Here is a 27,367-nt window from a genome sequence, read left to right as displayed (position 1 = left end):
TTGGTTCAGAAAATGTGTTGAGATGAAATCATTGAGGGAAATGAACAGAAAACATATCATTTCCTTTTAATCGCACATAAAAAAGTATACCTTTGTCTTTCATGAATTCAAGTTGTCAAGCTTATGCATCTTTTATTATTCACCTGCCTGACTGAGATCAGATGAACCTGCCGAAATGACATTGGAGCGAAGATGCTGGTGACGATAAAGAGAACCGGCGTGTAGAAAGCAAGGGGCTGAGCATCACCTGCTCCTCCTCTCTTGGTGTAGATGGCAAGGGGAGGTAGCGTAAAGGCGTGCAGTTTGGTTTCACTGTATTTCTAAATGACCTCAATCGCCATGAACTAAAAACTGGCTTTCATAGGTTCTTCTCTACATACTAGTCCTCTTTGCTAATGGAACTTTTCCAAGATGTACATGGAATTAAGGAATACACCAACATATTTAAACCCTATCTCAATACAGTAGGCCATCAATCGAGGTAGTTGGGTAAATTGCATTTTATCCTTGAGGTGGACACAACTTCTTAGCTCACAAGCTCAGAAACAATGGAGAACATTTAGTGGATTTTCCAGGGGACATAAGTAAGGATTTTTTTTTCCAAATCAAAATGTCATCGGGGGAGCAGATGCAAACCCCTGGGACGGACGAAAACGTGAAAAGTACAGTAGGCAGCTTTTTAGGAAAACTACAAAGGTAAGAGGATCTTTTTTTTTTTCAAATAGTACTTTAAAACATTATTTAGGAGTAAAAATAAGTAGTTAAAACTAAATGAGTGCTGCGGAGGGATTATTTAGTCAAACATTCTCAAATGATATGTAAATATTTTTTGAAATTGTACTTTGAAACATTATTTAGGAGTAAAAATAAGTATTTAAAACAAAATGAGTGCTGCGGAGGGATTATTTAGTCAAACATTCTCAAATGATATGTAAATAGTAGCATTTTTTTTCTTATATTTGTATAGCAACACTTGTAATTTAATCCTGGGTTAATTTTAAGCCTGTAAAACGTACCCTATGTTAGATAAATAATTCACCGGACTGTGAATGATTGTTTGTTGCTTGGGCTTGGTATAATGCAGATTTGGCACAAAAATTAAACATGGTCTTATCCTCAAAGCTATCAAGACTATTATGCATTTCTACAGGGTTCAGATGTGCAATTTGTCATTATTTGGCCCACATTTCAACCATAAATTAATATGTGTATGTCATCTATAATATGTATTCTATATTACAATATACCAAAGGATTTATATGGCGACTATGCCATGCATGGTGATCATACTTGGTTAGAGAGTGTATCCTGGGCAGAGGAAGAACAAGCTTATATTTTTAAAGCAATTTTTTAATCAATAGTCTGCCTGTAAAAAGTGTGTTAGAATACGATATTGGTCAAAGTCTTTCCTTGTCATGCAAATGAGCTGTGTTGGAAAAGCATACAGTTGCATTGCATTAAAGGAACCAGATATAAGAAATACACTTTTTCTTCAAATGATACTGATATTTCAAGAGACATTAAAGAACAAAAATTAATACCTCCAATATGGTTCAAAATGATTAAGCCTAGATTTTCCCATTTTATAAAAAAAGACAAAGATGTAAGGGTTTTGTTTCAGTATTAAGGTAATTTTCACTTAACCATGTTTCATATGGAAAACCTTGGGCCATGGTTAACAGGTCAACCTAATTTATAATCAAGGTTCTTGATTTCTGTTTTCTACATTTGGTATTAGTGTATAACTTCTCTCATCTTATTTCCTGAACCGCTTTATCTTCATAAGGGTTATGGGGGGTGCTGGAGCCAATCCCAGCTGTCTCCGGGCCAGAGGCGGGTGGCCAGCTGATTGCATGGGCCCGAGGAGACAGACAACCACTCACATATTCATACCTAGAGCATCCAATCAGCCTACCGAGCATGTTTTTGGAATGTGGGAGGAAACCAAAGTACCTGGTAGAAACCCACGCAGGCCTGGGGAAAACATGCAAACTCCACAAAAGGTGGACCGACCTGGACTTGAACCCAGTAGCTCAGAGCTGTGAGGCCTATGCGCTAACCACTCACACCACCGGGCCGCTCTTGGTATTATATATTTATTATTATAAATAACAACAGTATTACCAAAAAATTAATTTCTGTTTAAATTTTTTTTTTGACCTCGCTATGAGTTGAGGGGGTTTTGTATGTGTAGCCCCTATCCCATCCAAGTATGGGCACCAGGCGAGGGGACACCCTGAATTGGTGGCCAGCCAATCACAGGGGACAACAGACAACCATTCACAACCATTCACACACACAATCAAACCTAGGGGCAATTTATAGTGTTCAACTAGCCTAGCAAGCATGTTCCTGGGGGTAAAACGGTGTACCCGGATAAACCCTACGCAAGACCAGGGAATCCACGTGAATGCCACACAGGAAGGTCAAAACCTGGGATTGAACCCTTGATCTCAGAACTTTTAAGATGGCACGCTAACCACTCGTCCACTCTCATAAATCAATGGCAAATAGTTATTAGATTAGATTAGATAACTTTATTCATCCCGTATAAGGGAAATTTCACTGTCACAGTAGCAAAAACAGGGTGAAAATACATTTCTGCTCTTTGCTCTGCAGAAAATTAGATGGCACCAATGTTGAAGAGGAGAACCACATTGAACTAACGGAGGATGGGCGTCCTGTGGCGTATACATCTCGTCCTGCTCCGCTGCTTGACTGCAGCTGTGGCGGTCTGCCCAAGCGCTACATCATCGCAATACTCAGTGGTTTAGGCTTCTGCATCTCCTTTGGCATCCGTTGTAACCTTGGTGTTGCAATCGTAGAGATGGTTAATAACAACACTGTATATGTGAATGGAACAGAAGTACTTCAGGTAGACAAAACTTATATTTTTAGCTTGGGACCTCCAGCTAATACTTTATCAAAATGTGCTTTTGTTATACAGCACATGTTTATAGTACATCCTTGTTTTAAAGTCGCCTTTTCTTTTTTTTTTTTTAGAAAGCTGAGTTCAACTGGGATCCAGAAACAGTTGGACTTATCCATGGCTCCTTCTTCTGGGGTTACATTGTCACTCAAATTCCTGGTGGTTTCATCTCAAACAAGCTCTCTGCTAACAGGTCACGTCCATTTATGACTTAAGTGGCTTGGCTTCCTCTGGCATATTTTATGGCACTATTATTTTTTTCTATTAACGTTTACCTTAAAAATGAATTGGCCAGCAGTCAATAATGATGCAGACATAGTTTGAAATAATTGATTAACTGTTATTAATAATGACAGTAATATCTTATTTATCGTGGTTAATCGGTTCCAAGACCACTAAAAATAGGTGAATAACCGCAATGTAGGGAATGTATTTTTATGGTGGCTATTAAATATTATTAGAACTTTTTAAAACCTCTCTGTAGCACTAGGGTTTAACTCCCAAAGTTAAGTTATTGTTTCTACATTATAAAACTTTCATAGGATAGTGATAGGACAACTTAGGAGGATCTAGGCAAGGAAGATGATCTTTAAAGCCTCCAGACTACTGAGGGACTGTGTGGTAACCTCAGTCTCAGTCTCCACCTTGGAGACTTACTGTATGTGGCTCCAGTTTCTTATCTAGGTCTACAATGTCTTGTGTGTCTTGTGTCTGTCTTGCTACTGCAACCAAGAAACTTCCCAAATACGGGATGAAATAAAGTTCTAATCTAATCTAATATATATTTGACAGATCTAAACCACAATGTGGTGTACAGCTTCTCCACGCTACATTGTAATAGTTGTCTGTAGTTCAGAGCCAATATAGAATCAAATAGTTTACAACTTTAGAAATCCAGGCAGTCAAAGAATTACGACCCCGTTCGGGAAGCAATATAGTTATATGTCAATCCATGTTTTATTTATTTATATATATAAATAATATAATTCATATATGCTGTAATTTTATTTTAAACCAGCCTGCTCGTAGGGAACCCCAATATAGAGCTCTCTGTCATTCAACAGGTAATTACTGCTGTTTCGAGTAACATATATTATTGATCTGGCCTGACATCAAGTCTCCGTCGGAGGTCCTCATTTGCCTTTTGCTCTTGTTCAAGTTTTTCCAGATAAGCTTTGCATACAAGGAGAGTTAAAACCTGTCCAAGATCTACTTTTTTATAGGGTTTAGAGGTAAAAGCAGGAGTGTGTTGTCCCTGTATTTATTCTTTTCCTGTTTGCTGCCCAAGATCCCTTAATAAGTGCTATGGTCCTCAAGTACAGGTATCCTTGTACAAAGATGATGTACCAATAAGAAACGTCTTGAAGGTGATGCATTTAAATGGTTAAAACTGTTCAGTGCTCTGAGCAGCACTGATGGAGCAGATAGTAGTCCTGTAATAAAAGCTTCACAGGAAAAGGGGACACGTCACTGACAGAGTTAATAATGAAAGATCCTGCCTCTGATTTCTTTCTGAAACACCAGCCCTGGAATATTACAAGTGTCACTTACACCCTGCTTTGGAAAAGAAAAAGAAGAGAAGGTGGAGATAGTGTAGGAGAAGCAGGCAAAGAACTGAGAACCATAATAAACTGATGGACTCACTGGCACAACTTCAGTGTGACAGTTAGAAATGTGCTTCAACTGGTGGTTGACAAAGAAAATATTTCGCAGTAAATAACTTTTTACATTGGTGATAAGATCAAGTGTGTGATGGCATGTTGTAAAAATCAATCAGTATATCAATCCTGTCTTTTAAATCACAAAACTGGTGGGACATCAGTTTGAATTGAACTGAATGTTGTTTTTGTCATTATACAAGTGCAATTCAAGTACAATGAGATTTAATTTAAATACCATTGTACTTGAAGTGCATTTTATGGTGTATCAATAAGTAGTCAAAATAAATAAATAGTCAAAATAAATAAGTAATCAAAATAAATAAGTAGTCAAAATAAATAAGTAGTCAAAATAAATAAGTAGTCAAAATAAATAAGTAGTCAAAATAAATAAGTAGTCAAAATAAATAAGTAGTCAAAATAAATAAGTAGTCAAAATAAATAAGTAGTCAAAATAAATAAGTAGTCAAAATAAATAAGTAGTCAAAATAAATGAGTAGTCAAAATAAATAAGTAGTCAAAATAAATAAGTAGTTGAAATAAATAAGTAGTCAAAATAAATAAGTAGTCAAAATAAATAAGTAGTCAAAATAAATAAGTAGTCAAAATAAATAATTAGTCAAAATAGATAAGTAGTCTGCATAAGTAAGTAGTCAACATAAATAAGTCATCAACATAAATAAGTAGTCAGCTACAAAAAGTTACTAAAGTGCTTAGCAGCCTGTGGAGATAAGAAATTAATCTAGATTAGGTCATCCTAGGTGCAGAAGTTGAGTTGAGTGCCGCTGCAGAAATGGTTAAAAATAAACATTTAAATAAAAACATTGGATTATTTCTCTTCCTTGCAAATAAATTGCTTTCATCTTTTGCAGGGTATTTGGAGCTGCCATTTTCTTGACATCTGTGTTGAATATGTTCATCCCGTCTGCAGCAAGGGTGCACTATGGCTGCGTCATGTTTGTTCGCATCCTGCAGGGTTTAGTGGAGGTCAGGTTTTTAATTGGGGATTTCTAAATAAAATGGCTGCTGCATATATTTTCTCTTTTTTGCCCATTTCTATACTAGGGTGTCACTTACCCAGCGTGCCATGGGATGTGGTCGAAATGGGCCCCACCCCTTGAACGCAGTCGACTTGCCACTACTTCCTTTTGTGGTGAGTCAAAGTTATAAATACTTACAGTAATCCCTCGAATATCATGGGTAATGAAAACCAGACATGGCCGCGGTAATCAAAATACCGTCAAGTAGGATCACCCCAGTATAAGAACGATACTACATGTTTTAGAAATAGAGGTACACAAGTACAATTATAATAAGTGTATTTATTAAACTTTACAGCTATAAGCATATCAAGCCTTTAATGCAATAATATCTTAAAATAATCTATAAACCAAAAAATTTAAATGTATACTTTAAATACTGTACTCACCGTGATAATAGTTCTTCTCTGCTAAATTCAAATAAAACAACAGGTTATATGGAGTCCAAGTGTTTGCTTTTCCATCAATTTTTCTATGTTATACATCCCATTTGTCCTAACAGGGATGATGGTTTATCTATATAATAAATCAACTTTTATTAATGCATTTAATAGACTGGAATTAAGAAACATTTTTTTCTTTATTTTATTTCATTTTTACAACTAACCAGCCTTCTCGTTATGATTAGCAGTTGATAACATGAATAATTCTTAAGTAACGTGTAGATTGTTGACACAATTTTATCTGTTTGCTAGTTTACATATCCGATTAAGCTTTCAATTGTACAGGATCAAAAATATGACTCCCCACAATGAAGAACGCATGGGATCTTATGGATCAACATAAAAAAACTCAAGCAATAAGACATGTAATGTAATGTAAATAGATAACATTCTGATGTTCCAGGATCCTATGCAGGAGCTGTGATTGCCATGCCATTGGCTGGTGTGATGGTTCAATATGTTGGCTGGCCATCAGTTTTTTATGTCTATGGTAAGAAGTTCACCTTAATCACCTGTTAATATGTTGTACACTGGTCAATTGCTAAATATGTAATAAGTTATCAAAAACCACTCACTGTTGTTGAAATATTCTTCAATGGTGAATCATCAGTTTTATTCAAATAAATAAATTAAATGCACCTTTAAAATACACACATGATGATGTGCTTTTTAGTGGTGGTATCAGAACTATGACAATTCAAATTCCAACTATGAGAAATGAATAGTGATCTCTGTAGTGTATTTTTTTTAATTTATGAAGATATTCAGTTGCATTGCTACGTGGCAGAGTTTTGCAGTTAGACTTCAAACCTATGCTCAATGAACGTACGTATTTATATCCTGTGATTATCCCACAGAGCAAGATAAATGTTTAGAATTTAAAAAGAATCTAATCAAAAGAATCATGCAATACAGTATATTGTCACATCCCCCACATATGTCAAAACATAACATAAAAAACAATAAAGATTCTTTACTGGTACTTGTGCTTTGTCAAAATGTGTAATAAATCTTATCTGAATTGCTTTGGAAATTGAAGATTAAAGTGATTACCACTGACATAAAATTCACATCCTATTAGATGTGTTTTAATAAAAATCCACTCTGCTTTTTGTGCGATATGATCTCATAATTTATTGTCGTAAAAAAACGCATTTTCCTGTCTGGGTGCTGTGACTCATCGTTTCATTTGAATAATTAAGCTTCTGCGGTAGTGTGACAAGGTTTGGAATTAGTTAATGATTTAAATGCATCTCAATAACATTGCTACATTTTAGTTGTGTTCACAGTTTTTTTTTGTAATCCTGAAAAGGTGTTTTTGGAATCTTGTGGTATGCCCTGTGGCTTCTGTTGGCCTACGGGAGTCCTGCAGTCCACCCAACCATCACGGACGAGGAAAGGACATACATTGAATCCAGCATTGGTGAAACAATCAATCATTTGAGTGCAACTCAGGTTGGTCAACGTTTAACAGTCAAATGATCATTTAAGGCCTATTTGTTAATAAACGGAAACATTCTTCACTTTTTTTTATGCTAAGAAATTCAAGACACCATGGCGTCAATTCTTCACCTCAATGCCTGTCTACGCGATCATTGTGGCCAACTTTTGCCGCAGCTGGACCTTCTACTTGCTTCTCATCAGCCAGCCGGCTTATTTTGAAGAGGTCTTTGGATTCCCCATAAGCAAGGTTGATCTTGTGCCTCCATCACACTTGTTAATACAATAAATCTGAATTTTGCAACATGCCCTAAGAATATACTTTATATAATGGTTCTAAAGGTGGGTATCCTGTCTGCTGTGCCCCACATGGTGATGACTGTGGTTGTTCCAATTGGAGGACAGCTAGCGGACTATCTACGTAGTAACAAAATCATGACAACTACAAATGTGAGGAAACTCATGAATTGTGGAGGTAGGTCAAAGAAGTAATATAAAATTTGGTTCAATATGGAGAAATCAATTGTAGGATGAGTACAACAATCCTCTTTAAAACAGGGGTGGTCAATACATTGATCTCAATCTAACAGTCGATTGCCAAGGTACTATTGGTAGATTGCATTGTAGTAAAATGTGATCCATTCTGTTGGTTTTCTTTGGGTCTGAACAATTTCTCATTTGTACATAACAATAAGTGGGGTTGAAATAGACTGACTTGGGTTTAAGCCACAATTAGGAATACCTGGGAAACATGAGGGAGCAGGCAGGGAATACACCAGGGGCGGAGAAACGACAGCTGAACACAATGGGCAATCACTCAGACAGGACCTCAGGGAGGGAAAAAACATTAAACCAAGCAACCCTAATACTTAGTTTGGTATGAATGACTAAACATACTTGATTCAAAACAATTCGTAACATGAACTCGTTGTATAATATGCAACTTTCCCACTTCATTCCAATGTATCTGAGATGATCTTGGGCCCAGTAAAGCATCGTTTTGGGATGTTGATGATGCAAGACATTCGCTTTAGCTGGCAAAATGTTAATCTTGGTATTTATTATGTAGAGATGAATATCATTACCTGACACTGCTTATACTACGATACCAGTTACTTAATTCAGCTCTGCCTGAGGGTTCAAAAGTCTTAGGCTTTCAAAGTTGTTTCTTGGCCCATATTTTCTGAAGATCATATGAATTGACTGTAATGTAATACAAATATCTTTTTGCAACTGACATTTCATTCCGGTTCCACCTGCTGTCATTTTGCAGGTTTTGGCATGGAGGCAACTTTGCTATTGGTGGTTGGCTTTTCACATACCCGTGCTGTGGCCATCTCCTTCCTGGTGCTTGCTGTAGGTTTCAGTGGATTTGCCATATCGGGTATGACAGTGCTACCTTGACTTACGAGTGCCAATACTTTTACTTTTGTCTTGATTTACAAGCATCACTTGAGTTTGAGGCTCTTCACAGCTTCATAGGAGTGAAAAACAAAATAGAGCGATGCATGGTAGGCTGATTGGACACTCAAAATGGCCCCTAAGTATGAGTGTGAGTGTGCATGGTTGTCCTTTGTCTCCTTGTGCCCTGAATTTTGAGAGTTGTGTAGATAAAGTTAATAGACAATCACTTGCTTTTTTTGTATTGGCAGGTTTTAATGTAAATCATCTGGACATTGCTCCACGCTACGCCAGCATTCTGATGGGCATTTCCAATGGGGTGGGAACACTCTCTGGAATGGTGTGCCCTTTGATTGTTGGGGCACTGACCATACACAAGGTACAACAATTCATTTAGATGAAAAAAAACAGTTGTTAAAAAATACAACTACGATATTGAATGTAACTGTTGTAATATTTAGCAGTCCTTCTCAGGTTTGTTTTCAAGTCAAATCAAAGTCAACTTTATCGTCAAACGTGTACTGGACATGCAAAATGTAGTTTTTGCTCAACCCACAGGATGAAATAGGATAAACCACCTAGCCAATTATATAATATATATACATACACATATATATATATATATATATATATATATATATATATATATATATATATATATATATATATATATATATATATATATATATATATATATATATATATATATATATATATATATATATATATATATATATATATATATATATATATATATATATATATGATATTATATTATATATATCTATTCATGGCTAAAATGTATTTTCTTGTGTTTGCATTCTCACACTCTTGCTACTGTGACAATGAAATTTCCCGAATACGGGACAAATAAAGTTATCTAATCTAATATAATATAATATAATCTAGACAAACAATGATTTGTAGGCAATGTGAGGGCCGACTTTTACCATTCTATCTCAGTGGTAGAGTTCTTTCAGGATAATCCTTTAAATCTCTTAATTTGGCTCTGTCCACAGACCCGTCTTGAGTGGCAGAATGTCTTTGTTATCGCCTCCATGGTGCATTACACAGGAGTCATCTTCTATGCCATTTTTGCTTCGGGAGAACAGCAGGAATGGGCCAACCCCGAAAGTACCAGTGAGGAGAAATGTGACTTTATCGAAGAAGACGAGCTCGCTGAAGAGTCCGAGCTCAATAGCGAAGGTGCATCTCTCAAAATGAGTTATGGAACAACGGATAATAAAGCAGGTCCAAAACAAAGCTGGAAAATGAAGAGAGGGGTTACCATGCAAGAGGAGTTAGAACATGGTGAAAATAGAGACTCACACAATGGATACCAGTGAGCAATGTTCTGGAGATAAGGACATTCACACTTTGGTCAAAATTCAGGGTGGCACCTATGAAAAGAAATTACAATGTAAAGTAAACTGCTTTCATTCAAAAATATACAAATGGGAGTTTTGATTGATGGCTCGTCTTTGAAGGCATTTCAAAACAAAAGATGCGATGCGAAAATATATTATTTCATGAATGAATTGTCTTGTCAAGTGTCACCTATGCAATATGCCTACTGGTTTTGACAGCAGAACACAGTGATTTCATCCTTGAAGCATTTCAAATATCCTTATTTATTGTCCAGTGGTTTGTCGAATTGTCATACAACATACAGAATTATACAATATAAACTCATGTCAAGAGTTTACAAACAAAGTCTTTTCTGTGCAGAAAATTCAAATGTTGATGTTGGAGGATGCTGTACAGAGGGTTGTTCAATGTAATAAATACACTTTTATCCTGAAATCTATTGTAAAAATGCAATATTTATTCTGGATTTTACTAAAACAATTTTAGTTGTTTAGGGATGCATGTTACCATGGTAACAGATATGCAATTACAAATGGCTCAATGCCAATAATTTTCAGTTTAAATCTTGCGAGGAAATTCTTGTGTTGAATCTTTTTCTTCTGATTCACACTTTTATGAGAACTAAGTACCGTATTTTCACGACTATAAGGCGCACTTAAAAGTCTTAAATTTTCTCCGAAATAGACAGGGCGCCTTATAATCCAGTACACCTTATATATGGAAAAAAATAAAATGTGCCATTCATTGAGGGTGCACCTGATAATGCGATGCGCCTTATAATGTGGTTTGCCTTATATATGGAAAATACGGTATTTAGCTTCTGCAGTCAAGTTTGAAATAAAATAAGGCTGGAAAACAACAAAATCTATACTGACACTGATAAATGCAAAAAAATATATTGAATAAACAATAGTACTTCAACCAATAGTGGCCTCCACGCAGAATAAAAACAAAAAATCCTATAAAACAACGTACTGTATTTTCACGACTATAAGGCACACTTAAGTCTTAGATTTTTCTCCAAAATTGACAGGGCGCTTTATAATCCAGTGCGCCTTATATATGGGAAAAATTTAAATGTGCCATTCATTGAGGGTGCGCCTTATAATCCAGTGCGCCTTATATATGGGAAAAATTTCATTCATTGAGGGTGCGCCTTATAATGCAGTGCGCCTTATATATGGAAAAAAATTAAATGTGCCATTCATTGAGGGTGTGCCTTATAATCCAGTGCGCCTTATATATGGGGAAATTTTCATTCATTGAGGGTGCGCCTTATTATGCAGTGCGCCTTATAGTTGTGAAAATACGGTAAGTATTTATGTTTGAAAGTTTTGTCAACGACGGCCCGCGTGCTGGCCTCACAACTTTGGGGTTCTGGGTACAAATCCAGGTCAAGTCATCTTAGCTTTTACATTATACGAAAGTCGAATACATTTGATTTACGAACGTAGTTCTATATTCTTTATTTTCATGTGCCCACTTCTCAAATTTCACACCAGAAGGATACACACAAAAGAATTTATGAAAGTAGGAAAAGTGGTATTTGAAACTGAAATGTTGTTTTTTGAAACTACAACAAACCTTGCCCCATATCACTGGCTGTTTATATTACACGGCCTTTACAGTTTATTTCTAGGCAAAAGTTTACTCTGTTTCTCATCATAGTGTGGTAAACATCCTTGGTCTTATCTGTCTTTATAATCCATTTCTTCAACATAATTACTGCATTTGACAGGATTTTCCTCACTAATATCACACTTGCATTATAGCATACTATTGAAAAAAAAGAACAAGAATATATACTTGCTTCTAAGACCCTATCTATTTTGTGTATTTGTTACTAACCTTGGCCCTCACCTAATGTCTGAATAGGTAACAAAAATAGCCATTGAGCCAACCTTAAAACTCTCATTACAAATACAGTTGTGTCTGTCCCTCTTCACAGAGTCCAAAACTGCCCAAATACAAACCACAGAGTCCAGCAGCCGATGGCAAAGGTTCTGTTTATTCCAGAGAGACTGTTCTGTTGACTCAGAACAACGCCATTGAACGGCACAACAGTCCGTCAATGATTAAACTATTGTTCATGGGATATATAGGCGAAAAAATATATATAGTGCTCTTTATTGTTTCACACTTGATGAACCACAGCCAATACGATTTATATAGCTTTTGTATTTGTTATATGACAACTTCCATTTTCAACAACAATCATTCATTAGTTTTCTGAACCGCTTATCCACACAAGGGTCGCGGGGGGTGTTGGAGTCCATCCCAGCCAACTATAGGCATCAGGCAGGGGACACCCTGAATTGGTGGTCAGCCAACTATGGGCACCAGGCAGAGGACACCCTGAATTGGTGGTCAGCCAATCGTAAGGCACAAGGAGATGGACAACCAATTATGCTCACACTCATACATAGGGGAAATTTGGAGTGTTCAACCTGCAACCTTGAATGTTTTTGGGATATGGGAGCAAACCAGAGGACTTGGAGAAAAACTCATGCAAACTCCACGCATTGGATGGTTGGCCTGGGTTTGAACCCTCGACCCCAGAAATGCAAGACTGATGTGCTAACCACTTTTTCCACTGCACCGCCTCAGCTACATTTTCTGGAAAACATTTGAAAGAACGTTTTATATATATATATATATATATATATATATATATATATATATATATATATATATATATATATATATATATATATATATATATATATATATATATATATATATATATATATATATATATATATATATATATATATATATATATATATATATATATATATATATATATATATATATATATATATATATATATATATATATATGTATTGTAATATTTTTTTAAAAAGATGGTCTGCATCTTGTTAAACAGTGAATAATGGATGTTCACAATGTTCCTCATATGTGTTTGTGTATAAGGGTGGGATGCTGTGATTAACAGCAAATGTGTGTGCTGGCCTCTCAGTCTTTTTGAGATAAAGAGTTTTTTTTCCCACCATGTTTTAGTGGCTTTGGGCTGGGGGATGTGGACTTGGAATGGACAGTTTAATTAATAACCACTATCCTTTTCTCTCTGACCTTAGCTTGTTGCACATGATTTCACTGAAGCGCAGACACAGATTTGGTACATCAGAAGACATCTGCAAGAACTGATGGCTTTATTGCTGGACTTCTGACAAAAATAAAAGACAACAGCATTCAAATAAAGGAAATCATCCAGAAGGAGAAGGTAAGGAACATGAGAGCATGTTTCATGATGTGATGTCTCACATGACAAAAGTACATGGTGGATCGTGGGTTACTGTGTGGGTAGTGAGGGCTCAATATCATAGTAGGCTGCTTTAAAACCCCTGGGAAATTAATACAGTTAATTAAAGTATATCACACATGACAATTACAATTTTACTGTGTTGTTACTGATAACCAAAAAACGAACATCCACTATTACAAGACACAAAAATGTACACCGTACTTTTTGGACAATAAAATCCACTGCTCTTCATTTTTTTTAGTCTATAGTAATGTAAATAACTGTTAATATGTTACGTGAACAGTTGTCGAAGTAATTAGCCGGTTGTCCATTTTGTCGTTATTACTGTACGGTAGTTTTGTTTTTAAATGATTTTATTTTTGGGGGGTTTGGTAGCTGTAAATGAAATTGGTATTATAATTACTTCCCAAATTAGACTTATACGCAAGGTGCTTCATATACATAGACTTTTTGTTGTGCATTTTTGTGATTTATACCCAGATGCAACTTATATTCCGTTATTTAATATGGTTTTCTATATATTTACATGATAATGTTAAGTTATTATTATTTTTTTTAAGTTTTCATAGGAGAAGATGTATTAATTTTACGTTAATCTTGGGCATGAAAAATATGACTAAAACAAGGTAACAGTTTGGATTGTGAATTGAGCAAATGTTATATGACTACTAATCATATATGTATCTGTAATTTTGCCTATTATATATATATATTAATTGGTCAGTCAAACAATAGAAAGATAATTTAGCTTTTCTTTTTTAATCACCACATCAAACTGTACATACTATTAATATAGTAGGTTGGAAAACGTGTGTGGGTGAAATTTGACTCAGAATAATGTGATCAGTCATTTATAAATTGATATGATCTCATCACAGCATAATTGGTTTTCTGAACAAGATCTCGGCTTTGATCTTGTAGAACGGTGTAATATTTCACAACCATTAAGTATACTGAAAAAGTAATTGCTTCCCACCACCAAATTAGCAAATGCTTTATTGATTGATGAAGTTTGGGCAAGGTTACTTTGCATATGAATGAATTAAGTGAACACATTAAAGAGGATGAAATCAACTTAAATTTGAAAAGGACATATTGAGGACTCAATATGTGATTGATTCATCAGGAGTCATGTGAGAAGAAATTTCCTGGAATTCTTAATATGTGATTTAAAAAAATGCCTTGACATCCCTGTTTTAGTCTTTTTATTTTCATCTCTCATACAATTGATGTGGGGACAATGTACTAGTATGGGGTTCATATAAATACATATTAATGGACAAATTATTAATAATTTTAACCAAGACTGGTTCGCGCGTCGGGCTCACAGTTCTGAGATCGAGGGTTCGATCCCATCTGTGGACTTTCTTGTCTGGCGTTTGCATGTTTTCCCCAGGCAAGCGTGGGTTTTCTCTGGGTAATGCGGTTTTCTCACACATCCCAAAAACATACTAAATGTCCCCTAGCTATGAGTGAGAGCGTGAATAGTTGTCCGTCTCCTGCGATTGGCTGGCCATTGATTTAGGGTGTCACCCACCTGGTGGCCAAAGTCAACTGAGATTGGCTCTTGCCACCCTTGTGAAGATAAGCGGTACAGAAAATGAAGTCATTATTTGAAATAACAATGAATAACAAATAAATCCATTTAATATTACTACCTACTAACTACACAAAATGAATGGCAAAATAGATAGTGCAGGTGTCCTGAGTGTGATACCTAATGTGATATTCAGTGTTATGTGTTTCACAGTAAAAACATAAATAAGTAATATTAAAAGTCTTGTCCTGGCAAGGTAAATTCTAAAAGAAAGTAGCTTTTGAGAGTTTGTGTTGATGTCGACATTCACAGGCCTATTATTTATAGTTTGCAAATGTCTCAAATGGTACTGTAGGCAGAACCAGAAGAGTATTGAACAGATAAATCTTCATCAGTTCACTTTTGTTACAGCAGGAAACAAATGCACTAGCCTCCTATGTGGCCCAGTTTGACTGAACAAGCTTCCTTCATGAATGAATGGGTGGGTCCCGACATGGATGCGGTGGGACCATTACAAATCCCACCCGGCGATGAATTTACCATCTCTGAGAACTCCCATTTGTTTGGTAAGTCTGCTTGGCATTGAATACTCAGACAGTTTACCTTCCCATATGAACAGCGGTCTACTTAGGTCACCTTTGTAACCCATCAACCAGTTTAGATAAACCCGAAATTGATTGTTGAACCAATGACAAGGGCATTTGAGGATGCCCCAACTTTCAAGAGAAGTTCAAATTTTATTCAGCCCATGATCAAGTTCCTGACTCATGTATAAAATTCGTCATTGTCGCACCCAGTGACCCAATAAACATGTTCTTTCTTGAACATTTATTATTTACAAACTGACATGGTAGTGCTGTAGAGGATCAACTATGTGTATGTATGTAGATGTATGTTTATATATATTATATATTTATGTATGTATATATATATATATATATATATATATATATATATATTATATATTTATGTATGTGTGTATATATATTATATATTTATGTATGTGTGTGTATATATATATATATATATATATATATATATATATATATATATATATATATATATATATATATGTATATATATATATATATATATATATATATATATATATATATATATATATATATATATATATATATATATATATATATATATATATATATATATATATATATATATATATATATATATATATAACATACATATATATTTCAGCAACACACTATTTAATTATAAACTTTTTTATTACGTATAGTTATGTCTAAAATGTCTTTTACTGTGTCTGCATTCTCACCCTCTTGCTACTGTGACAATGAAATTTTCCGAATACGGGATGAATAAAGTTATCTAATCTAATCTAAACTCAGATAGATTTAAAATCTTTTTCATTATATTCTTTAGGATTATTCACCTATTACTATAAACAGCAGCAAAAATTTTTTGGGGGGAATCTGTGTAATTTTCCTTGGTCAAAGAATGAATCCCACTTGCACAGTAAGTGAAAGTACCACAGCAGAACTTCTTAAGTCTGAGGGGAAAAAAACAATTAAAAATTAATCTTGCGTGCCCACTTATAAAGGAATGCAATTACAGTGATAATGAACTTTGATAGAGAGGTAATCAAATTCTGAGATTTGCAAGTATTGCTTATTTTAGCATGAAAACATTGCTTTTTAAACGCAGTGAACAGCAAACAGTAGCGGTTGGCAACTTCCATTGCTCTAATGCGCAGGTGACTTAACATTCTATTACGCTACCTGTTTAGAAGAAAGGGATCGCTTGGTTAATGAATAGCTCTGACAACCTTTGCGCCCCTTGGGAAGTCTTGGTCATAACCCAAGTTGTTCAGAAGCTGTTGATTCTGTTCTCAGAAATGAAGTTAAGTTAGCTTGATACAGAAAATGCCTGGAAGATGGCTTGATAGTTAGCAGTAGTACATTTCAGAAGAAACAACTGGTATGTTGATGTCATATTGAATGTACTCTTCATGGTCTTTGTGTTCGGTATCTCAGACATGGCCTTGGTCCGAACCAAGTCTTCAAGAGGTCAGTACTGTATATAATGTTTTAAGAAACATGGTTAACTATTCTAGAAATTCACTGTACAATAGAATTGTTCCGAATTGAAACTTCTAATACGGATTATCATTACTTTATTGAAGATGTCAAGACTATCGACCTTTGAGTTTCCCGGCTGACTACTGTATGTTGCAATATTGTTAACATTATTGTGCTGGTTTCCACTGAGCAACTTGTTTGAAGAGGCTTTACATGTCACTCCAAAGACACGGTGTGCTCTGTGCGAGTCAGGTGTTAGTTAATCATTTATGGCCTTACAGTAGGTAGTATGGTGGTTCTTACAGACCACCGATAAAGTGCTTCTCCAGGAAAGACTTTTGAAGATATGGTTTGGTTGAGTTGTTCAATTCAATTGTCATTGAGGTATATAAATGCCCATTTTCATTTTTTTTTCCGTTGAATCTCATTAGGTTTTTAAGTACAGTCTGCATTACAGAAGTACTTGGTGAAAATCCAACTGCTGAAATAAATCAAACTTCATTATTACAGTCTATAACAAAGTTATGGGAAAAAAAATATGTGTGAAGTCCCTTGACACCCTACGCAGTACTTACAAAATTGGACACAACTTTAAAATGCTGTCAAATATAAATCAAGTTGCTTTTAGGAGGGAACTGTATATATAAGTCAATTAAACGAAATGGTTTGTCAATTATGTAATAGTGATCATATCTATATTCTTGACAAGAATTATAGTGCGAAGCTGTATTATCAATGCTTAACCTAAAATTGAGCCTGGTACATAAACAACAACAACAACACCCAACCAATTTTTCATTACAGCTGTACATTGAGTTCTATCTATCTCCATGTGTGAATGCAGATACATTTGCAAACTTTCCTAACTTGAAAACAACTTCATCTTGCTGGTGTTTAAAGGGAATGGAAGAAAACCTGCTCATTGCACATATTTGCAGCATCTGCCTAAGGTTTTGTTTTCAAAAGTGTGACTGGAGAGACCAGACTTCGCACCCACATATTGCGTTTGTAATGAGTCAGAACAGAAATTAAAAATAAAGTGAGGAGGTTAATTTTGGATATAATGTAAAAAACACTTTTGAAAACATGTAAAAAACACTTTTGAAAACAAAACCTTATCCACAATGCCATTTATTGTTGAATATAACAATGTTATTAAGTAGAAGTACTGTTCAGAAACATCATTTAACTCGCGTCCATTTTTGTTCTTCTAGATATTCTAGCAGATCAGAACACTCCTCTGCTTCAAGACCCTGACATGTTATCCTTCAGCAGCTACCCAGGAATGCAATACTCGAGCATGGAGCCTACTGTGCCAACACCATATTACTGCAGTCAGAACTACTATCCCCAGTACAGTGGAGAAGAATGGTACTCCCACTCTGGGCTGTATGAACTACGAAAAACAACACTGGAGGTTAGCTATGATGGTGATACAAAAGAGGTCTCCACTGTCATGCCTGCTGTGTGCAAGCGGGCCCGGCACATTTCACAAAATGGACGCATCAAAGGGGAGGAGCTTTGTGTTGTGTGTGGAGACAAAGCATCCGGCTACCACTATAACGCTCTCACTTGTGAGGGCTGCAAAGGTGAGCGTACAAAATTCGTATTCGAACGTTTGGAATACATGTATCTTATCGCGGCCTGGCGGATGAGTGGGTACTGCTTTGGCTTCACAGGTGAAAGGTCCTGGGTTGAAATCCAGATCATGTCCATCTGTGTGTAGTTTGCATGTTCTACCCGGTGGGTTTCCTTCGGGTACTACGGTTTTCTACCACATTCCAAAAACTTGCATTGTAAGCTGATTGGACACTCTAAATTGCGTATTGAGTATGAATGTGAATGGTTGTCCGTCTCCTTGTGCCCTGCGATTGGCTGGTCACCGTTTCAGGGTGTCTCTCACCTCTGTCCTGGAGTCAGCTGGGATGAGCTCCAGTACCCCCCACGACCCTAATGAGGATAAAGCGGTTCAGAAAATTAGATGAGAGATGAGAAGTGGCATGAGCTGCACAGGCATGAAAAAAATCATCTCTGTCATGTTTTGCGCCAAATGTTACGCCAAAAATGAAATTTCCCGAATACGAGATTAATAAAGTTATCGAATCCTATCCAAATCACACGGGCCTAAATAGTCTCTCTTCATACTATTTATATGTCTTGTTTGGTTATGAAATGTATAATACGGACAGTTCCATATTTGGAAACCCGGATTCTGGATTACTATATTATGTATTATAATCTAAATTAAAAGGGCAAACTCAACACAAAATTAAGATGCTCTCTCGTTGTCATGACGAATAATTGCTTTTGACTCATGCCATGAGGATTGATAGACACGAGTCAACAGGTAATTCCACACTGTTAAATGAAACAATGCAAGGTGTGACTTCTCAGCATGAGACTAAGAATAGGTACAGCTTTCTACCTCTGCTGTTCTCGGTGGTGCTAGGTTTCCTCTCAACTTTCGACTGCACAATACAGAGGAAACATGAGCTCTACTGCATTAATGTCTGCTATTATGCTTCCATATTAGAATGTCCACTAACTGTTACGAAGTCCGTCTCCATGCGACAGCTTGTCTGTCATGTGTGTGTTTGCAACCATGCACTCACTACATGTATGTTTATTTCTTTCCTACCCCATTTTATCTGTAAAATGATGGTCTCACTTTTGGTGCTGGCAGCATAGTACTAATTCCCACTCGAAAATTGTGAGTGTCATTATGCCCACTTTTGAGATGTTGACAATAGTTCAGTGTTTGTAGTTTGCAGGGGTAAACATTTGTACTGCATTCCAATACTGTGATATGTTTTATTAAGCGCTTTAATTAAGGAGTTGACTTGCCTAACACTGATTATGTAGAGTTTGGAGTCAGTTACTGCCACTGTACAAATACTTTTGGAAACGAGTCTTTAAAAGCTCAGTTAATAAAGAAACATTGAAGGGGAGCTCGGTGGACGAGTGGTAGACAGTTCTGAGATCGAGGGTTCAATCATAGGTTCGGATCTTCCTATTTGGAGTTTGCATTTTCTCCCTGGGCTTGCGTGGGTTTTCTCTGGGTACTCCTGTTTCCTCCCACATGGCAAAAACATGCAGGGTAGGCTGGGTGAGCACTCTATATTGCCCCTAGGTATGAGTTTGAGTGTGAATGGTTGTCTGTCTCCTTGTGCCCTGTGATTGGCTGGCCAACAATTCAGGGTGTCCCTCACCCGTTGCCCATAGTTGACTGAGATAGGCTCCAGCACCCCCTATGGATTTTGTGAGGCTAAGCGGTAACAATGCTATATGGAGGAGCATTCATTTTTCCAAGACTTTTGGAGGTGTTTGGTGTACAGTTGAGTAGGATGCAGTTTTACCACATTCAATTGTTTAAAATGTTGTTTTATGAATTTAAAAATAGCAGAATTTAACTTCTCAGATGAATAATAGTGGAGAAAACAAAAGTAAAAGGCTTTTTTTACGGAAAATGCACCTGTGTTTGGGTCTATTAAGATACATGGGGATAATTGACGTCAGAGATTTCCATGCTTGAATACCAATGTTGTTCTTCTTGTTAAAAATTGACACATTATTTATGAGCACTCGTCCCTGTGGCATCCCAAATATAGACAACATTTCTTTTGGCTGCACAGTGACATTTACTATCTACTAAGCTGTATCTTAAAATGACCGACTGCCAACGTAACCAAAAATGTTCTTTGTCTACTATGTGCAGGGTTCTTCAGACGAAGTATAACAAAGAATGCTGTATACAAGTGCAAAAGTGGAGGAAATTGTGAGATGGACATGTATATGAGAAGGAAATGTCAAGAATGTCGACTTAGGAAATGCAAAGAGATGGGCATGTTGGCAGAGTGTGAGTGCCTGTGATTTATTATGTCCATTTGGTACAAACCCTTGTTGACAAATTTAAGCTTTTCAAACTGTGACTGTAGCTCAAGCAGTCCTTTAATAAGGTCCAATAAATTATGTGGATATATTTTGAAAAGTGCATATGTAAGTAAGGAGACCGATTTGTCAATAAAACAAACATTATTACTCCCTCTTCTGTGCACCTTTCACCCAGTGAACAGTAGATTAGATTAGATAAACTTTATTCATCCCGTACTTGGGAAATTCACTGTCGCAGTAGCAAGAAGGTGAGAACACTGACACAGGAAAAGACATTGTAGACATAAATAAATAGGTAAGAAATAAAATAAGTAAATAAATAAGCGTGCTACATGAATATATATATATATATATATATATATATATATATATATATATATATATATATATATATATATATATATATATATATATATATATATATATATATATATATATATATATATATATATATATATATATATATATATATATATATATATATATATATATATATATATATATATATATATATATATATATATATATATATATATATATATATATATATATATGGCAGTAGGTTTGAAAAAAAACGACATACTCAAGTAAATAATATTCCATTCCGACTGGTTCCACTTAAAAGCAAGGATATGACTGCGACATTTAATCATATGAATCTATCAGCAACCTCCTCTCTTTTGTGAGGGACATATTATAGAACAAAAGACCACCCTCCCTCCTTTTTTTTTCTATTTTGCAGTCAATTTTTGTAGCGGGGATACAATGATACACTGGGAAACACTAGACGAGAACAATTAGTTGCACCTCTAGCTGCACTGTAATATTAATGGGGACCAAGAATGAAAGAAGACTTGTATCAACTGCTATTGACAAGCAGTTACACATTACATATATACAGTGTAAAAATGACGCAAACATTCTTTTCTTTAATGAGTGTGACAACAATAGGTTCAGCTCGATTCTTGTGCTATTATTTTTCTGAAATAAACTCCCGCTCTTACTTAATATTTTTGGTCCAATTAGTTTAATGAGATTTCAGTGAAGAAAGAACTCTAGAACAATTTTTGAGTATATTTAGAGAACAAAAGTTACGTATATCTTGCGGATGAGTTGATCATTTGATTCAATCATCCGGGATTCATGTAATCGTAGTGACAAAAGTAATTTTTGTCTTATTGTACAGTCAGAAAGTCTCAGAATGCAATGTTTTTATTAAAATAAACGGACTGTGATGAGGCCAGAAATAACTTTCAAGCTCTTGCATTGTAATGAGATAAAACTTTTTCTTATATTAAAATATTCATTAGTTCATGAAATTATTTATCAGGCTTTGTTTGAAAAGAGTGAAATTAAAAATGTATTTTTCCTTTGCTGCAGGCTTACTTACAGAGATCCAATGCAAATCTAAAAGGCTACGGAAACACACCAAGGCTTCTCCAGGACAGTCAAACGGAGACGACATCGAGGGGGCAGAGAGCAAACAAGTCTCATCGACCACCAAAATGTCAAAGGTATTTCACCCACAGAAAAACATGTTGCCTGTGCATATGATTTGATCTCACATTTAAAAAATAAGTAGTAAACCTTTTGTCATTGTAGCAATAATTTGTATTTTTCTCTCTTGGTTTCTAGGAAAAAATAACAAATGAACAGCAGGCACTTTTGAAGGCCATTGTAGACGCATACAACAGGCATCAAATACCTCAAGAAGTGACCAAAAAGCTGGTACAGGACTTATGTAGTAACTTGTAGAGATAAAATTATGTCAACCAATGATTGACCAATGATTGTTCTCTAAATATCCCCCCAAAAAATCAATAAACGGGAAGTTTTCAAGGGCGTTTTCTCAGACACGTAAGAGTGACAGCACTGAGAGCAAGTAAACACTCGTCCATTTAAATAACCGTGGTAAATTCAGGATGAAATTCATAATATCCAGAGCTGCCAACCTACGTCGCCCCCTTTTTTAGGAGTACCCTTGTCCCATTTCCGGAGTATTTCCGGAGTAATTGCGATTTATGCAAAATGTAAAGACTAGGAAAATTTAAATCAAATTGTTGTTGTTATTATTATGTTTTTACATTAATTGAAGTATTGTGCAAACTATTGAAAAGTACAGCATAATGAAAATACGTTTATCTTTGTGTTTGGGTCCTCCTACATGCATTTTATAGTCGGTAATTCCATCAAGTTTCACGCTGGAGTCCTACTTACATGTTGTGCAAATGGAGAAGTTTAATCCAAATTGCCATCCATTTAGCACTTAACCCAAGCAGGCATATTGATAAGACTTATCTGTGTAGTGCGTATTCCTACTTTCTTTAGAACAACCCCGCAAATGATAGGATTTGTTTCAAAGCTTACTTCCCTTACGAACAAAAACGAAAACGTAAATGTTAAAGCGACAGAGGCTACCTATGTAATCGTTTCTGAATCCGTCGCACAAGACGAATCATTCGTCACAACTTGTAACTCGGATGATTCACAATGCACTTATGTTCCCGAAATATTCTGGTTTACAGTGCAGTTGAATCGAAATGGTGGAAGCCGTAACGATTGGGTGAATTTCGAGGCATTTACATTGGAAATTTGGTACTTTTCCAAAATTTTTGGGGGATTTCCGGAGTTTAGGGAGGTTGTTCGGAGTCCCGGAGTTTGCCTTGCATTTCCGGAGAAACTCCTGAAATTGCAGAGTAGTTCGCATTTGATATTATGTCCCAGCTAGGATGTTGTAGCCATCATTGAGGAATCTCAACAAAATATTTTAAAAAATGCATTCATACAGGAAGACACTGTCTGAAGGACACAATTCTACTTATTTATTCATTCATTTTCCCAAACGTGCATCCTGGTTGTGGGGGTTGTTGAAGCCCATCCCAAGTGACTTCAGGTGGGGGTTAGCTAAATCCTAGATTGGTCGCCAGTCAATCATTGGTTGACATAATTTTGGACCAATTAAATTTCCATCATTGTTTCCTATATGGCAGGTTTCAAAGGCTTTATCTACTCTGAACAAAATATGTTTCTTCTATCAATTCTGCTTTTATTGGATTGTTAAAAAGTTCCCGTTTTTTTTTTTTTTTGCGTCACCCTTACATGGAACAAAAAATATATCTTTCAACTCAAGAAAATGAATCTTCTCACCACTGTATATTTTTTCCAGCTACAAGAAGAATACAGTGCCGAAGAAAACTTCCTCCTCTTGACAGAAATGGCAACAAGTCAAGTTCAAGTTCTGGTGGAGTTTACAAAACACATCCCAGGTTTTAATTTTCTTCTTTTTAAAAATATGTGTTATTAAAACTCGGAAACAAAACAAAACAAATAATAATAATTTGCTGCTGTTTTGCCTTATGATCTTTTTAAACAGGATTTGTGTCCCTGGATCACGAAGATCAGATTGCTCTGCTCAAAGGTTCCGCCGTTGAAGCCATGTTTTTGCGCTCGGCTCAAGTCTTTAGCCGAAAGATGCCCAGCGGACACACTGAAGTCTTGGAAGAGCGGATACGTAAAAGTGGTGCGTATTATTGGAGTAAATACTTTCTCACATTGCCTCCTGGAGTTAATTGAGAACACATAATTTCTTTTAGATTAGATTAGATAACTTTTTATATCCCATATTCGGGAAATTTCATTGTCACAGTAGCAAGGGTGAGAATACAGACACAGGAAGACATTTTACACATAAATAGATATGTAATAAATAAGTTAAAAGATAAATAAATGTAAAAATATATATATATTCATAAATAAACAAATGTGTCGCTGAAGTGTGTTGCTGAAACACACACACACACACATATATATATATATATATATATATATATATATATATATATATATATATATATATATATATATATATATATATATATATATATATATATATATATATATATATATATATATATATATATATATATATATATATATATATATATATATATATATATATATATATATATATATATATATATATATATATATATATATATATGTATATATATATTTATATACATATATGTAAATAAATATTTCAGTATCATATCTTCCTCCATCAAGTTTTTCTGCATCGTCTTGGTTTTTGTGGCTAATGGAGTCAGATCCTTCATGTATGATTCATTAGCTTTGACGTAAGTCTTGGTGACCTGTTGATCTCCTGGCAGGTTTGGGTTACGCGGGCACAATCCTTTAATGAGTTCAATTTCGTTTAGTTTTGTGTGTGTGTATTTTGCAGCCTATACTCATCTTCATTAAGAATGATTTGATATAAATGTCTCATTCAGTGAATGTGTGAAGAGGAATAACCTGGTTATAATATCTTAGGTTTAATTTCAAGTACTTTTGTCTCAACTGTGAAGCTTGATGCTCTAAAGTCTAAACACTTGACTACTGGGCTGCATCTAATGGTCAATTTAAAAAAATCACATAAAAATTAAAAAAACAGACAAATTTGAGAAGCTAATTTGTTTTCTATATGGAAAATTACATTAGTGCTGACATTTTTGACATGGTTACTGTTTTATAGCACCTTTAAAGTTTATTTAAAGCATAACAGTTTAATTTTACAATGCACTGCAATAACATTGGGTCAAAAATCAACAGTTTAAAAATAAACTAGAAAAAAAGTGGTGTTGAAACCCTGGTGAGGATAAGCGGCACTGAAAATGAATGAGTGAATGAATGATTGTTTTACCGACCAGTCACCTCATCCCTCAGAGCAAAATAGTTTGAAATGACAATTGTTCCTTATCCAAATATCAATAGTGCTATTGTTTAATTGTGTATTTCTCTTGGGCCCCACTGACATTTGTGATAGCATTATCCATCCAGACATTCTATTTTAATCCGCTGCCAATGCAATTGACAAAAATCAGCACATAGATTCAACTAGCCTACCCTGCATGTTTATGGGATGTGGGTGGAAACCGGAGTACCTGGAAAAAAAACCAAGCAAGCCCTGAGAGAACAAGCAAATTCAACACCTCAAGGTCGGGACCAACCAGAGATGGAAACCTCAATCTCAGAAATGTGACAGTTGTGAATGATTACATGTTTATGTCTCATCTCAATTTCGGAACCGCTTTATCCTCATAAGGGTCGCGTGGGGTGCTGGAGCCTATCCCAACTGGCTCCGGGCCAGAGGCGGGGGACACCCTGAATTGATTGCTAGCCAATCACAGGGCACTAGGAGACGGACAACCGTGCACACTCACACCCATACATAGGGGCAATTTAGAGTGTCTAATCAGCCTAGCATACATGTTTATGGAATGTGGGAGGAAATCAGAGTACCCAGAGAAAACCCACATAGGCCTAGGGAAAGCATGCAAACTCCACACAGGTGGACCAACCTGGATTTGAACCCAAGACCCAGCTGCGAGGCCGACATGCTAACCACTCGTTCCACCGAGCCGCTACATTTTTATGTTAAAAACAAAAACATTTCAACCAATTTTAATTGTGCTCATTATTGTTCTTACAGGTATTTCAAAGGAGTTCATTACACCAATGTTTAATTTTTACAAAAGCATTGGTGAACTCCACATGTTGGAAGAGGAACAGGCCCTCCTTACTGCCATAACCATCATGACACCAGGTAAGTATCTTATTTTTTAATCACAAATTAGAAAGCAAAAAATCCAGCATCTGACTAAACAATCCAAATCCAATTAGATCGCTTATACGTAAAGAATCAAGCGGCTGTGGAGAACCTACAGGAACCCATGCTGGACGTGCTAAGAAAGCTGTGTATTTTGCAACATCCGCAAGAGCCTCAATACTTTGCGCGTCTTTTGGGTCGACTGACTGAACTGAGAACCCTCAACCACTATCACGCAGAAATGCTTACATCGTGGAGGATGAACGATCACAAATTCACACCGTTATTGTGCGAGATCTGGGATGTGCAGTGAAGAAACCTCTTGGAATGTAACATGGACATTTTTCGTGTTTCTCAACTGGCCCACAAGTAAATTCTTTTACCCAACGACTGTACTTTTGTTTGATAGATAATGCTAACCTGCAACAATAAAGAAAAGTTTATTTTGGGGAAGTGTTGACTGATCTACACTTGATAACTGCATCATTGCAAGTTCAATAGAATTGTGGGGCAGTTTTTAAGGCAATGTTGAAGTTAGAGTACACTACCAGGTTGGTAACTTCTTGCTAATAGTGATAGACATCTAATCTTCGTAGTCAAAATGGATTGGATGCATATTTAGTAACCAAATTATTTCAAATCAGAGCTGGAAGAATGGCAAAGTAACAAGTGGCTTGGGACCAGCATGGTCAATGGCACAAAAAAACGGAAT

General features: G+C 35.8%; 2 protein-coding genes across 4 annotated transcripts; both read left to right on the top strand.

The window, feature by feature from the left end:
* The first annotated feature begins 282 nt into the window (after nt 1-282).
* On the top strand, nt 283-10,577 carry slc17a8 (solute carrier family 17 member 8). The gene is made up of 12 exons (XM_077741787.1): nt 283-696; nt 2,620-2,875; nt 3,004-3,122; nt 5,460-5,574; nt 5,653-5,740; nt 6,474-6,560; nt 7,383-7,525; nt 7,611-7,760; nt 7,853-7,985; nt 8,784-8,894; nt 9,163-9,290; nt 9,931-10,577. Exons 1-12 carry the CDS (start codon nt 611-613, stop codon nt 10,255-10,257), a joined length of 1,743 nt encoding a protein of 580 aa, XP_077597913.1. The 5' UTR covers nt 283-610; the 3' UTR covers nt 10,258-10,577.
* A 2,757-nt stretch (nt 10,578-13,334) lies between these two features.
* Nucleotides 13,335-27,103, top strand: nr1h4 (nuclear receptor subfamily 1, group H, member 4). Of its 3 annotated transcripts, none has more exons than XM_077710266.1 (10): nt 13,335-13,523; nt 15,517-15,668; nt 18,374-18,748; nt 20,875-21,015; nt 22,431-22,564; nt 22,686-22,778; nt 24,217-24,316; nt 24,424-24,570; nt 26,539-26,652; nt 26,730-27,103. In XM_077710266.1, exons 2-10 carry the CDS (start codon nt 15,539-15,541, stop codon nt 26,966-26,968), a joined length of 1,473 nt encoding a protein of 490 aa, XP_077566392.1. In that variant the 5' UTR covers nt 13,335-13,523; nt 15,517-15,538; the 3' UTR covers nt 26,969-27,103. The 3 variants fall into 3 exon arrangements, with proteins under 3 accessions (XP_077566392.1, XP_077566391.1, XP_077566394.1); XM_077710265.1 differs by having other exon boundaries at nt 13,336-13,523; nt 15,514-15,668; XM_077710268.1 differs by lacking the exons at nt 13,335-13,523; nt 15,517-15,668 and adding an exon at nt 16,956-17,147.
* The last annotated feature ends 264 nt before the right edge of the window (nt 27,104-27,367 follow it).

This window comes from Stigmatopora nigra, chromosome 2 (genome assembly GCF_051989575.1).
Source record: "Stigmatopora nigra isolate UIUO_SnigA chromosome 2, RoL_Snig_1.1, whole genome shotgun sequence".
Lineage (NCBI taxonomy): Eukaryota > Metazoa > Chordata > Actinopteri > Syngnathiformes > Syngnathidae > Stigmatopora > Stigmatopora nigra.
The sequence above is the reverse complement of the archived record's forward strand: the minus strand, read 5'-3'. Positions and strand labels throughout refer to the sequence as shown.